Source organism: Diceros bicornis, chromosome 16 (genome assembly GCF_020826845.1).
Source record: "Diceros bicornis minor isolate mBicDic1 chromosome 16, mDicBic1.mat.cur, whole genome shotgun sequence".
Classification (NCBI taxonomy): domain Eukaryota; kingdom Metazoa; phylum Chordata; class Mammalia; order Perissodactyla; family Rhinocerotidae; genus Diceros; species Diceros bicornis.
The window spans coordinates 2,921,944-2,936,184 of NC_080755.1; the positions used below are offsets into that span (position 1 = coordinate 2,921,944).

At 51.4% G+C, this 14,241-nt stretch overlaps 1 protein-coding gene and 1 long non-coding RNA gene across 2 annotated transcripts in view; both read right to left on the reverse strand.

The window, feature by feature from the left end:
- Positions 1 to 952: 952 nt before the first annotated feature.
- On the reverse strand, positions 953 to 6,200 carry LOC131415220 (ral guanine nucleotide dissociation stimulator-like). Its single transcript, XM_058556637.1, has 5 exons — positions 6,012 to 6,200; positions 5,502 to 5,604; positions 3,339 to 3,412; positions 1,448 to 1,538; positions 953 to 1,109 (listed from the first exon to the last, which is right to left on the reverse strand). The coding sequence occupies exons 1-5, from the start codon at positions 6,027 to 6,029 to the stop codon at positions 997 to 999; spliced, it is 399 nt and encodes a 132-aa protein (XP_058412620.1). The 5' UTR covers positions 6,030 to 6,200; the 3' UTR covers positions 953 to 996.
- Positions 6,201 to 6,955: 755 nt separating this feature from the next.
- Positions 6,956 to 14,241, reverse strand: part of LOC131415225 (uncharacterized) — a 133,458-nt gene continuing 126,172 nt past the window's right edge. Inside the window, exon 11 of the long non-coding RNA XR_009222358.1 lies at positions 6,956 to 7,054. This is a non-coding gene — a long non-coding RNA (uncharacterized LOC131415225). The remainder of the gene's footprint in view (positions 7,055 to 14,241) is intronic.

A 14,241-nucleotide genomic window follows, 5' to 3' on the forward strand; every position in this document is an offset into this window, starting at 1 on the left:
ATTCTGTCCTAAAGGGAATTGCATAAGGAAGGCAGGGGTGCTGAAAATCCTAGTTCACAGGGAGCAGTCATGTTTATGTAACAAGGCCCAGCTGTAGCCTTAAAAGCTGCATCACAAATCTTTCCTCCTGGATACAAATCAAGCAGGAAAAGGAATTCAGGGTCCTGGACAAGGATTCCAGCAGGATTCAAATCTAGGTCAGAGGTGAACATGGAGCCCCTAGAGGGCCCTCAGGAGGGAAAGTCCTGCCTGCCTTTAGTCCATCTGCAAATGAACTTCCGCGGGTCTTGTCCTCTCAACGTGCACATTTTGATCTTTTTCCATTGTTTTCTCCACTTAGAGCTGATATATTCCCAGAGATTGAACTAGAAAACAAGTTCCTAAAATTTGGTCAAAAGAAACCTCAAGAAGAGAAGCAGAAAACATTCCCTCTTCCTCCAGAATTAGGAAGGCAGCCCCTGCCTGTGGCATGACATGGTCCTGCGTAGCGCTGTTTTAAAGTCACCCACATTTCAGTGGTTTTTTTCTCTGCCTGTGAAAGTACCTTCAACCTTTAAATCTCAGGAGAAGGGGTGGTGGGCTGTGCCTGCACCTGGAGGAGCTGAATGATACTGAAATGAACTGGTCCTCGGTGTTAGGGGGACTTGGGATTGTCCCCACTAGCCAGAGAAGGGGCTGGCCCTTCTCCCTTCTCCCACATACAATAAGCTGATGACCCGGAAGAGTTCTTGATTCAAGGAGAAATGTGAGATTCTGTGTCTCCCTCACATGCCTACAGAAAGTGACAGAACCACACCACAAGTTCCAGGCTGTAAAGGGAACAGGACTTTAATATAATATTCAAACATGGCATTTATTATTTACAACAAATAACTACTGTCCCTCCCTAATGGGTTCATAGATGCTGGGGGATGTCAGGGAGCTGAGATGGGGTCGTCCTCTCTCTCTTGGGCTTCAGGGGACTCCAGGAATCAGCTTACAATGCTCCCCTTCCTGTCAGGTGGGAGGAGCTGGCCCGGTGCATCGCAAGCTTCCCAGCTGTGTCCCGGCTACTGAGGATGAGGCTGTGATCGGCCACTGGTATGGGGCTCGGTATTGGGGCCTGGGGGCTGAGTAGAAGTGTCGGGTTATCTTGGGGGGCCTCCCTCAGAATCATGGCCACCCACCCTGTCCCCACTGCACTGGGTGCTGCAGACCTTGTGCTCAGTGCTGTTAGCCACCAGTACCCCACTTGTCCCTGCCACGGGAGAAATCGTTTACTATCACCTATTTCACAGAGGAGGACACGGAGTCTCAGGAAGCTGAAGAGAGTCACCCCAGTCACAGGACTGCTCAGTAGTGGAGGTGGGATCCCAGTGCCAGCTATCGGACTCCCCAAGGACACGCTTAGCTCAAAGCTTTACTGAACTCCTAGGAGTCAGTCACCCCAGCCCAGACACTCACTCACCCCTGAACTTGATGATGGCCGGCTCTTCTTGGCCTTGAATATTCTGCTGGCCAACTAGATCTGGGGATCCAGCAGGCAGGACAGGCTGTAGCTACAGGGCAGAGAGGCACCTCTGAGCCTACCAGGAGCCACACCTCAGGTGTCCCCCCACTGCCTTCCCAGCAGCTGGAGTCTGGGTGTCCCAGAGTTCGCCAAGCAATAAGGCCTGGGGCTGAGCAGGGGGCCATGGAGACAGGCTCTCTGGACTGGCCAACATGGAGAGTCCACCCCTGCCCTCACTCAACTCCTGCACAGCCTCAACTATCATTCTCGTTGAGCAGCTCCATGTCCTGGAATCAGGCCCCAAATCACTCCTCCAGCTCTGGTTGTAATTCTTTGCAACCACTGGGAGCAGCAGCATCTCCCTCATGACTCAGTATTCCTGGGACCAGAGGGAAGGAGAGGATGCACACAGGGCCTGGGTGGGGGATGCTGCAGGGGCCTTGTGGGGGGTGAGGGGTGGGGCAGGGGACCAGTCCTGGCAACGCTCCGTCCGACCAGTTCTATCCAGGCTCTACCTGTTCTCAGAATGGGAATAATCAGCCCCTCCTCCAAGAAGTTATCCTTGATGCCATCCTCCCCTCAACCAACCCGCCAATTGGATGGGTCTCCCACTTCTCTGTTATCGAAGTCTTCCACTCAATGTAAGATACAGGGGGTGGAACCAGGGACTGTTCTGCCCAGAGGGTCTCTGATTTCCACCTCCTTCCCCTCCCCTGCAGGGAGTGCCACAGCTGCTCACCTCAGTCCCTTTCTTAAGGTTGATCTCATTCCACTGGAAGGTGGAGAGCCAGAGTCCATCAGACAGAATGCCATAGACTGACTAGCCCCTTATGTCCACCCCTTCTCATGGTGCACGACTGCCAGGTCCCCAGAGGGGGCGGAGCATGCAGAGAAAACAGGACTTGGACCTAGGCCGGGCTCTGGGCTCCAGAGAAGGAGGACATGGGGGGAGGCTGAGGGACCTGGCAGCACAACCCTCTCTGATGACAGACTTGGAGGCTGAGGCCTCAGGCAGAGGGGACTGCTCAGCAACTTATGTGCTGCCTGACTTGGGGGGGGGCCGACCCCTCTCTCCCTCCATGGGGAGCATGGGAGTTAGAGGCTGAGTCCAGCTCAGATAAAACCTCACGCGGCTGTGCCATCAGGCAGCTCTGAGTTTCCCCAGCCTGGGGAACCGGAATGGGTGTCTCAGGTGGAGCCTCTGTTCACTCATCTCTAAGATGGGCCTGATGCCCCAGCTCCCAGGGGCCACTGCGAGGCTCCCAGGAGAGATGTGTCAAGTGCTGAGAGCTCGGAGCACATTTCGGGGGCTCCCGCATCCCAAGGTTCAGGATCGTGGTCCTTCCTGCCTGGCCTCAGGTTCACCCACCTCGAGATAATCACCCATCGCCAGACACAGCATAAGCAGGTCACCAAGGAAAGTGCCAAGATAGGGGACGACACCTTGTGACATTGGGGTGCGGGTGGGATGAGCCCTTGCTCTCAAGTCGACCCCCTGCAGACCCTCCCCTGAAAAGTCCACAGCCACAGCCTCCTGGCCCACCCCAGGGTTCCCACGGGGAACAGCCTAGGACCCTTACTAGCCTCCCCTCAATTCCTCCTTGCTTCACACCCCAAGAACACCACACTCCTCCTCCTCCTCTCCCAGGGCAGGCTTCTAGCAAATCACAGGGTATGTGGTCCCTGTCCCTCCCCACAACAAACCCATCCTGCACCAGCTCTTCCAGGCCATCCTGGTCACTTCTACTGGGGGATTCGGACACTGTGGCACCAAGAGAAAGGGCCCTCCTCTCTTGATTTGAGGCCTCCAGCTGGGAACGCAGAGCCCCTCCCCCACAGGCACACTCACCTGCTGCTGCTGCTGCTCCTTCTCCTGCACCCTCTGGGGGTTGATTTCCGGGGGGCAAACGTGGAAGGCCCCTCCTGTCAGGGTCGAGGACAGTGTCAGTGAGGCCATAGTCCCCTCACCGCATTTCTCTCCAGCACCACTCGCCTCCGACACTGGACATCTGACTCGAGTCAACTGGTACCAATGCCACTCCACCCTCCAAGGTCTTGTGATTCCAGAACAAGCCCAGTTTCAACTCTCTGAGTGTAAGCTTGGGCTTGCGTCCTGGACTCCCTGAGCCTGTTTCCTCATCTGGAAAGTGTGAGAACTCCAGCTACTTCACAGGTTCTCCTGAGGACTCACTGTCGCATGACTGTCATCGCTGTTCTTGCCCTCACCCCTCCAGGGAGCAGGCAGAAAGCTCCCACATTCCTTTCCTCCCTCTTACCTCATCACCCCCATGTGAGGCCTGCACCACACGATCACCATCCTTCCATTTCCCTGATGGGGAGACAGAGGCCCAAACAGGGGCAATGAGTTGCTCAGGGGCCACAGAGGAGAGGCCACTTGGCCCTCCCAGCCACAGACCCTGTTCCAACATCCTCACCTAACCCCCAGCCCCACCACTGACAATAGTCCTGACCCCCGAGCTCTCGAAGCTTGGTCGTGGGCCGAGGCGTGGATGGAGAGGATGTGGTGTCTTGGGAGTCTGGTTGAATGGCTCCTGCCTGCCCCAGTCTCGTGGAGTGTCTGGCCCCCAGGCTGGGACAGAGGCAATGCCAAACCCTTCTCCTCCCCCAAGGAACCACTCAGGATATTCCCCTGCACTGAACTCTTTCTTTATCCACTCAGAAACTGGACCCCCAAGGTGCCACCTCTGATCAACAGGGAAGGGGTGAGAGGACATTTTGCTTCCCTGTTTACATGAAGCTCCTAACTTCCTTTCAGCAGGATCCACTAAGAATCTATCAGTTGCCTAGGCGCTACTCATAAGCCACCTGGGGTATATGTCATTGCCAACCAGGCATTCAGGTGAGACTCCGTTGTTGACTCGAATGACTGTTCTAGGCGTCCAGGGGGGGTCCCAGAACGCACACATATCTGTCTCTGGTCCAGCTGTTCAGATCCAAGGATGAGCATCTTGTTTGTCCACCTGGGCCAGGGGAATTCTCTGCTGTGCCCGTTCCTGGGGTAGGCAGTGTGCTCTCCCCTTGGAGACATGGTGAAGATAGAAGGAGCAGCAGGGGCCTGGCTTCCTGAGGACAGGTTTAGGCTGAGGGATAAACCCACCCAACCACCCAACAGTCTGGGAGAAGCTACATTCAGCAGGACGGAAGTGCATGGAAGCCAGAAATCTGCTGATGGCGCCAGCTCGGCAACTCGCCCTGGAACAGCACAGCCAACACCACTGTGTCCCATGACCAGGGCCTCCTGCCCACAAACGGCACCCCACCTGCCCATGGGCCAAACAGATCCCTAAGCTTGTTAACCTGGACAAGATAGATGGGAACGTTTCAGAGAAAGTTCAAGTGAGAAACTATCAAAACCACAGCTTGCCCAGTCCCCCTCCCCCCGTGGCACTTCCTCTCTTTCCAGACCCCCAGCCTCCACTCTACCTTGGTCATCAGTTCTCTGCTCAAGGACTCGTCTTGGCTATAGTGCTCCTTAAGTTTTTCAGAGCGCTCCCTGAGGAGAGGAGAAAGAGGGAAGGATAAATTTAGGGATAATATGAGGGGTCTGAGTGCAAATCTTTTTCTTTGACAACCTGAGAGATTCAAACTGCCTGGAGGAGTGCTCTCACTGGGCTCCTCTGAGGGCTAAGGTCTTGTGAGACTGGGAGGGGGCTCTCCTGTTGGTCACTGGGGTCTCCATTCCCCCGCTATACAGAGCAGCTCTCTTTTGACCACTTTCAGTTTCAACTGGGCATAGAGTTCTGTTGCTATAAACACTTGAAAATCTCCAATGTGGCTCAACCCAGTACCTGGCATTTAGAGAAACCGAATCCTGAAGCAGAATTGGTGCACTAAGGACACCAGGAGACTTAGAGACACACCGCTGAGGCCCAGGCCCTGTTCCAAGCATTTGCTGCCACCCAGGAGTTCCCAGCTGACTGAGGGGCCAATGGCAGACGTACGGGAGATCCCCCATCCACCCTGGTCCTCCTATGGAGAGAGGCCTACCCACCAGGAAACTTCCCCCATGTGTTCTTCAGGTGGCATATGGATGTTTTCTGCAGAACAGAGATGACAGTGCAGGGCGAGGAGAAGTTCTTCAGGATCTTGCACTCCTGGGGAAGGGAAGAGAATGAGCTGTGAGGTGGGGTACTGGAGCCCTGCTTGCTCTAGCTTCAGTCCCCTTCTATTTAAATCTCCTCTCCTGGATGAGACAGATGCTCAGGGAGCCCCAGAAAGGCACATTTAGGACCCAAAGAGTAACACTCACAAGGAGGAGGATTTTAGCTCAACCCAGGGAGGGAGCCAGGTAGGAAGTGAGCATCCCCGCAGTGGGACCTGGAGTCAAGGTCAGCATTCCCCTGGCAAGAAGGGCCTAGGGACTTGCAGGGGCTTAGACCACACACTGCAATCCTGGGATCTGATAAAGGTGGAGGCAGTTCCCAAGGCTCCAGAGAGGGGCTCCACTGGGCCTCCCACAGCACACCTGGGCCACCTGGATCCAGCGCTCCACCACCCTCACCCTGTCCTGGGCCATCATGCTCGGGTCCCCGAGGCAGGTGGTGACGACGAGGCTGGCCACCCTTCTGAAGTGGTCGATGGTGGCCCGGACGGTGTGTGCCAGGTGCTCATTGCTGGGCTTGTTCCTCTTGCCCCAGGTGGAGCCCAGGCACTGAGAGGGCACCACCTTCCGGAAGAGCTCCTGGGGAACAGGGGGAGTGTCACCCAACATTGCCACACCCCAGCTCTGTGTCCACATCCCCAAAAGTCCCACACAGGGGTCACAGTTTAGAGCTGGAGCTCAGGAAGCTCATGATGTGGCCCGAGCCTTGTGAGAGTCCCTGGCTTTTCTTCTCTGTCCACTGAGGGTACCCAGAGGATGACCCAGGACCCAATACTGGCAGGGAAGGGAGAGGGACATTTGCATCCAGCCCGTCCTGGTTAACTCCAAGCTCCAGATGGTGGCTCACCTCGGCTCATCCCAAGGGGGCATCTTCCAACACACTGATCCCCCTCTGGTCACACTCCCCGTTCTGATGCACATTCTCCCCTGGCAGCTACAACCACGGGCCTTGTCTGTCTCCCTTGTAGTGGAGTACACATCAGGTGTCTAATAAGTCCTGAGGCTGTTGAGCTTCCTGAGCAGACGGTTGGGCCACCAGGGACCTGGCTGCATACAGTGAGTTCCCCTCCACTACTGATGTGCCAGGCCCTGCTCACCCTTCCTTCTCTTCAAGGAGCCGGCATAGCCACTCTGTGCAGCAGGTCCTGTTAGTGTCCACCTCTACGCTCTGCAGGTGGAAAGCAAAGGCTTAGGGGTTCAGAAAGTTGCCCAGGTCGTATGGTTGGTAAGGGGTGGAGCCAGGATTCGGGCCCAGATCATAGGAGACTGGATGAGGTCTGGGGCAACGATGGCAGAGGGAAGGCCTACCCCACCCCACCCTCAGAGCCCAGCTGCTCACTGCATCCATCACGATCAACTGCTCCACCACCAGCTTAGGAGGGAAGGCCGTAGGTTGGGCTTCTTCTCACACTTCTTAGCCACAGGTGGAGATGGACTTCCCACTAGAAATGATGGTCCAGGTGACTCCAACTTAGCAGCTCCCACTCCTGCTGGAGCCCATGTTGGCCCTTGCTCCACCTCCAACACTGCTGGTAGAGGGGACACTGGCTCCAGTGCTAGAGGGTGTGGTGTCAACGGAGCTGGAGCCAGCTCTACCTCCACCACTGCCCACAGCTCTGCTTCTGCTGCTGGCTGAAACTCTGGAGCTGACTCTGGAGCGGGATAAAGAGAAAGGTTCACTCACATAGCTGACTTTCCATGTGTCCTTCTAAATACAGGAAAGATCCCACTTCTCTTCCAGGAATAGCCAGCCTGCAGTCCCCTTTAGCCTCTGGCTCTGCCTCAGTGGCCTGCTAAACTCACAACAGACAAGGGAAATAGGGTCAAGGGAGCACAGCTCTGAACCAGACAAGGTTACCTGCATGTACGTCCCCTTTAGCTTGAAAAAGAGACAGCCCCTGACTGGTCCCACCCTAGTTCTGGTCCAACCCCATCATCTCAAGGTCCTGAGTGTGGAGGCCCTCTGCTCCTGCTGTCATCTCAGAGCAGCACTGGATGGTGTGGGTGGCCTCATGTACCTGCTCCTTGTCTAGTGAGTTGGTGGAGTTGAAACCATTGGGCAGCTACTCGACGACCTCCTGAGTAGAGTTCTGCAAAGACTGCCTGGGAGCTGGGCCAGAGGGAATCAGGGGTGGCCTGCACACTGCCACTGAGGCCAACCCCCAAGAGAAAGTCTGCTCCTCAGTTCAGGCACAGAGGGCATCCTGGCAAAGATCTTTGGTCAGGGAGGGAAGGAAATGAAACCTCTAGGGCTCAATAATATATGAGTAGAGGAGCTCAACTTCTCATGCTGTCAGCCATGATCTGGGGTATGAACGTGACAGACCCACCAGGTTTCCGACACCTAACAACAAGCTCCTGCTTAGGAATGGCCTGTCCCACATACCCTGCCTTCCCCACTCCACACAGACACACAAACACACACACACACACTATGAGGGGCCTGGAGTGTGGGGTTGATCAGGTGGGATCACCGTTGTGTCCTGGCCTGCACTAGCCTTTCCTGGGCTCCCCCATGTTACCCTTCACTGCCTCCTGTCAGACACCCAGAGGCGTCAGGGATGAGGGCTGAGCCAACATCGGCAACAATCAAAAAGATTCTCTTTCTGGGTTTTTTTGAGGCCAGATCCTGCAAAAGTTTGGATACAACAACAAAACATTTTTGCTTCTTGGCTGTCTCCATTCAAGTGAGCTGGATGGGGGGCTGTGGGTGCCTGGTTACCAGAGTTCTAAGATCTGTTGAGGCCTAGGACCAAGGAGATGGGGTCATTTTTCAAGATTCCTTTACCTGGGACCCTTACCTCAATCAGATTTCTCCAGAGCTGCCCATTGAGCCCGGGCTGCTCACCCTCCTCTCTCATGTCACTTCCTGAACTGTACACAAGGAGCCTACACAGCCCTAGCCACAGTTCCCTGGAAACCTAACTCAGGTCCTAGCTTTGAGGAGACAGAGATGAATGCAGACCTCCTCTTTCTTACCAGTTCTGCATCCTGGGAAAGTCCCTGTGCCTCTCAGGTCCTCCCTAGTCTCCAAACCTGCACCATGGGGATCAGGCTAGAATCTACTTCCTAGGGACCTCACCCGGTGTATATGAGATAATATCTATTACCCCTGTGGGCTGGTGTCACATGTACCTAAGGCACAAACTTAGAGATGGAAGAATAACAAGAAGGGGTGACATGTAGCACAGAACACCACTCAAAACAGGCCTGGATTCTAGCAATGTGATATTGGAACAGTCACTTCCCAACTTGGCCTCATTTTCAGGTCAGCATCATGAGGGGTTTGAAACTAACGGAAATTTAGATACTGCCTTCTGTGGCATAAAACCATTCAACTGTTTCCTGTTTTATGGAGAATGAGACCCAAGGGCCTCATCTTGGCCTATGAGGTGGGAAGTCTCCACAATGGTACCCAGTAAACCCCACTCATGGCATAGCCATCCCCGTGGAACCACTAAGTGGTTAGTAACTGGCTTATGAACATAATAAGAGCCAATGTGATGGGATGTCTTGTCTAAATTTTAACTACACAAGTCTCTCACTTCCTCTTACTCCCTCTCTCATGTTGCATCTCTCTCTCTCACTCTGTCGAATCCCTGTAACTGAGGAATCAAATACCAGTGTTTTGGGACTGCCCAATGTGGAGGCCTATAGAGGAGAGAAGCACGGGAGTGCCCAGGCCAACAGACAGAAAGGAACTCAGGCTCTCAGTCCAAACTGAATCCTGAAGGCTGAGAGTGACCTTGGGGGCTTGTCCTCCCCCAGTTGAGCCTCAGTTGAGGCCACAGCCCCAACCTGTTCAACTCAGTGAGGCAGAGGCACCCAGCTAAAACGTGCCTCATTGCTGATACACACAAATTGTGAGATAGTCAACATTTGTAGTTTTGAAAAGCAAGGTTAGGGGCAATGAAGTCAGAGAGGGAAAGGTAACTGACACAGCCTACCAGGCCCTGGCCCTACCTTCCACCCCAGCTCCTGTTCTCTCCTCCCAGCCTCCTTCCAGCTGCACTGGCCATATTTCTGACCTCCTCTGGCCAAACTCACTTCTGCCTGTGAGACTCAGGACCGGTGGTGCCATCTCCCTGACACACTGCTCCCAGACCCCTGAAGGGCTGGCTCCCTCTTGTCATTCTGGTCCCATCAAATATCACCCTATTGAGGCCTTTCAGACCCTCCTACCAAGTGACGCCCAACCCTCCCTCACAGCCCCCTGCTGTGTTTCTCTACAGCACTTGCTGAGAGGAACTTACCCACGGCTCTCAGAATCAGTGACAAAGATGGAGAACTCAAAAGTTTTGCAGGTACCACTGCCTGTGTTTCTCATCCCCTAAGCCATCAGATGTCTCCTTTGGATCCCACTGCTGCCACCAAACTGGTACAAAACAAAATAAAACTGAGTAAATTTTAAACATCTTATCGGCTTTATTCAACAGTTCATGAATCAGGCAGCACCCAGTCTAGCAGAGAGAAAGGAGCTCCAAGGAGCTGTACAAAATGAAAGACTTTTATAGGCAGAAGGGAGCAGGAACAAGGAAATTACACTACACCAAAAAGAGGGTTGGTTACTGCAAGGTTACCTTCCTTTAGGGGATGGCAGGTCTCTATTAGGAAGGTGACCTACCTGCTGCTCATCAGGCGATTCCCAATTGACTGGTTTATGATTCTATTCCTGGGAGGGCAAAAAGTCTAATTAAATCTCGGCTTGTTGATGTGAGACTTAGGCTAAGTGGCTCTATTAGGGCCTGGTGTCTTGTTTCATTATTTTATTTTATTTTTTTTTTGTGAGGGAGATCAGCCCTGAGCTAACATCCATGCTGATCCTCCTCTTCCTTTTTCCTGAGGCAGACCAGCTCTGAGCTAACATCTATTGCCAATCCTCCTCCTTTTTTCCTTCCCCAAAGCCCAGGTAGATAGTTGTATGTCATAGTTACACATCCTTCTAGTTTCTGTATGTGGGATGTAGTCTCAGCATGGCTGGGGAAGAGGTGCGTCGGTCACGCCCGGGATCCGAACCCAGGCCGCCAGTAGTGGAGCGTGCGCACTTAACAGCTGGGCCTGCCCTGGTGTCTTGTTTTAAACACATTACTTCTGCTGGTCCCTGATTTCCCCAGTTACACCCCAGCTGTCCCTTCATTGACCATTGTTAATCACACACCCACTGCACCTGCCTCCAGTCCTTCCCCCTCAACACCGTAATCTCACACACAGCTCCTCCCGACACTATCATGACGTCTCCCACCACACGTCCCCTATACTTTCCACACTGCCAGCAAGATGCTTCACAAACACCACAACCATTTATGTCCAATGGGCTTAGAGGTCTAACCGTGCACTGGGAATCAGGAGTCACAGGGTCTGTCACTTGGCCTCCAATCACCTATTGTACCCCAGCTGAAGGGCTTACCCTGCGGAGAGACTCAGTTGTAGCCAACTCCATCGAACAACATCTTTGCCCCAGGCTTCCTTCAAAATGCTCCACCCACTTTCTGCCCCAACTGCTCCTTGAGGGGTCATTTTGGGGTACCCTGCGAGGCCACCTTGGTGATTTTGTGCCCAGGCACAAACAGCTCTTGGCCGACAAACACTTTAACCATACCCCCTGAAATCATATAGCACAGGTAACCAGTGAATGGGTGCAAATTATTTTACCTCAAGACACCTAAGGAATATTTCACACCAGGAGCATCCACTTTTGGGTTTCACTGTGGGCTGATATCACAAGGCTCTCACCCAGTGAGCGTCTCTCTTCCCCAGCTCTCTGAGCAGCTTTCTCCAGGCTATATTGTGCAACGCACTATTGTTTCTCTCTCAGCCTGCTTCCCTCAGGTCGCAGGTCCCCTGAGTTTCCTGCCCTGACAGGCTACCACCAACCCATAGAAACAATGTCAGTCCTATAGCACTGGGTGTTCAGTTCTACTAGGATTGACTGACTGGACTGGGCACAGGTGCGGTGGCCCTACCCACACAAAATCAGGAAACTGAGGCAACTAAGAAGTATCAACAACCTTAACAGAACATGGACAACAACTCCATAGGAACATATCCTAACCCCTGAACAACACTCTCATGAGTCTCTCGCCTAAATGGTTTTAGAAAATGGTCTGGCCCTAGACTGTCTATACCGGCCAAGGAAGGAGGGGTTGGTGCCTTTCCTAGAACCACACTTGCTGAGTGTACATCAACAGAAAAGTTCAAACCTACCTTCACCAAATGGCCCAAGAGGTTAAAATATTGCATAATATTACCCAAATCTTTGAATAGATACCAAAGGCCCCCGAGGTCACTGACCTATTTTCATGGCTGGTCTCTCCAAGTTGGGGACAATGGAAATGGACTGGATTTTAGACTGTTGCTTGTATAGTCATAGGATTTGTTACTATAGCCCTCGTCGGGTGTTTACTCTCTTGGCTACAACTTGCCCTACCCCTAATAACTCCATTAATTACACTTATTAAATATACTAAGCAACTTAAAATTAACCAATACCCTGATTAACTTAAAAAATTCAAAAATTTTATGTGGAAAATCTGCTTAACATAGAATACACCGTTTTAAGTATTTCAAAGTATACATTTCTGTGGCTTTTAGCACAATGATTATGTCGTGTGGCTATCACCACTATCTAATTCCAGAACATTTTCAACACCCCCAAACAAACCCATACTCATTCACAATCTATTTTCTGCTAACCCAAACCCATGGAAACAACTCATCTGTTTTCTCCCCCTATGGATTTTCCTATTCTGGACATTTCATTCAAATGGCATCCTGTTATCTATTGCCTTTGTGGATGGCTTCAGTGAGCACACATGTTTCAAGATTCACCCATGGCCGAGCATGTAGCAGTACTTAATTCTTTTTTATGGCTTATAATATCCTATATTATGAATAGGCCACATTTGGTTTATGCAGTGATAACTGGATAGAAATTTGGGTTTGTTTCACTTTTGGACCATTGTGAACACTGTTGCTTTGAATGTCTATGGGCAAGTTTGCTCTTTTGGACATATCTACCATGGGCCTCTCCAGGTCAATGGTAATTCTAAGTTTAAGATTTTAGAAAATGCCAAGCTGTTTTCTGCAGTGGCTGCATCATTTTACTTTCCCACCAGTAATGTATGTGGGTTTCCCTTTCTACACATCTTTACCAACACTTGTTATTTTCCATTATGTTGAATATAGCCTTCATTTTGAGTGTGAAATAGTATCACATTGTGCTTTGAATTTGTATTTTCCTAATAATTAATGATACTGAGCAACTATCTTGTGCTTATTGGCCATCTATGTATTTCCTGGAGACATGTCTATTCCAGTTGCTTACCCCGTTTCATTGACTTGTCTTTTATAATTGAGTTCTAAGAGATCTTTATATATACCCAATATAAGAGCCCTCTCACGTATATAAGTTGCAAATAGTAGGAGACTTCAAAGACCACTTTTAACGGATAGAATATCCATACAGAAAATCAGGAAATAGCAGACATGAAAACATTAACTACTAAATGGACCTATCAGACACACACAGAATATTTTACTGGACAGCAACAAAATGTACACTCTTCTCAAGGGCACACAGACTATTTTCCAGAACAGATCACATGTTAGGTCACAAAACAAGTCTTAACAAGATTAAAGAAGACTGAAATAATACCAAGTAACTTTTCTAAACACAATGGCATGAAACTAGAAGTCAATAACAGAAGGAAAACTGGAACATTCATAATATGTGGAAGTTCAACAAAAACTCTTAAACTTAAAAGTAGATCAGGGTGCAGACAGGTGCTGTAGCGGTTAAGTGCATGTGTTCCGCTGCTGGCGGCCTGGGTTCAGATCCTGGGCACGCACCAACCCATGCTTGTCAGGCCATGCTGTAGTGGCATCCCATATAAAGTGGAGGAATATGGGCAAGGATGATAGCTCAGGGCCGGTCTTCCTGAGCAAAAAGAGGAGGATTGGCATGGATGTTAGCTCAGGGCTGATCTTCTTCACACACAAAAAATGTAGATGAAAGAAGAAATCAAAAGGGAAATTAGAAAACAGCTCAAAACATACAAAAAGAAACAATAGGGACCGGCCGGGTGGCACAAGCGGTTAAGTGCGTGCGCTCCACTGCGGCGGCCCGTAGTTCGCCGGCTCAGTTCCCGGGTGCACACCAACGCACCGCTTGGCAAGCTATGCTGTGGCAGCATCCCATATAAAGTGCAGGAAGATGGGCACGGATGTTAGCCCAGGGCCAGTCTTCCTCAGCAAAAAATAAAATAAAATAAAATAAAAGAGGATTGGCAGATGTTAGCACAGGGCCAATCTTCATCACACACACACAAAAAGCAACAATATGGGCCGGCCCTGTGGCTTAGCGGTTAAGTGCGTGCTCTCTGATGCTGGTGGCCCGGGTTCGGATCCCGGGCACACACCGACGCACCGCTTCTCTGGCCATGCTGAGGCCGAGTCCCACATACGGCAACTAGAAAGCTGTGCAACTATGGCATACAACTATCTACTGGGGCTTTGTGGCGAAAATAAATAAATAAATCTTTAAAAAAAAAAAGAAACAATAAACACACCAAAACTTATAGGCTGCAGCAAAAATAGTACTAAGAGGAAAATTTATAGTGATAAACTTGTA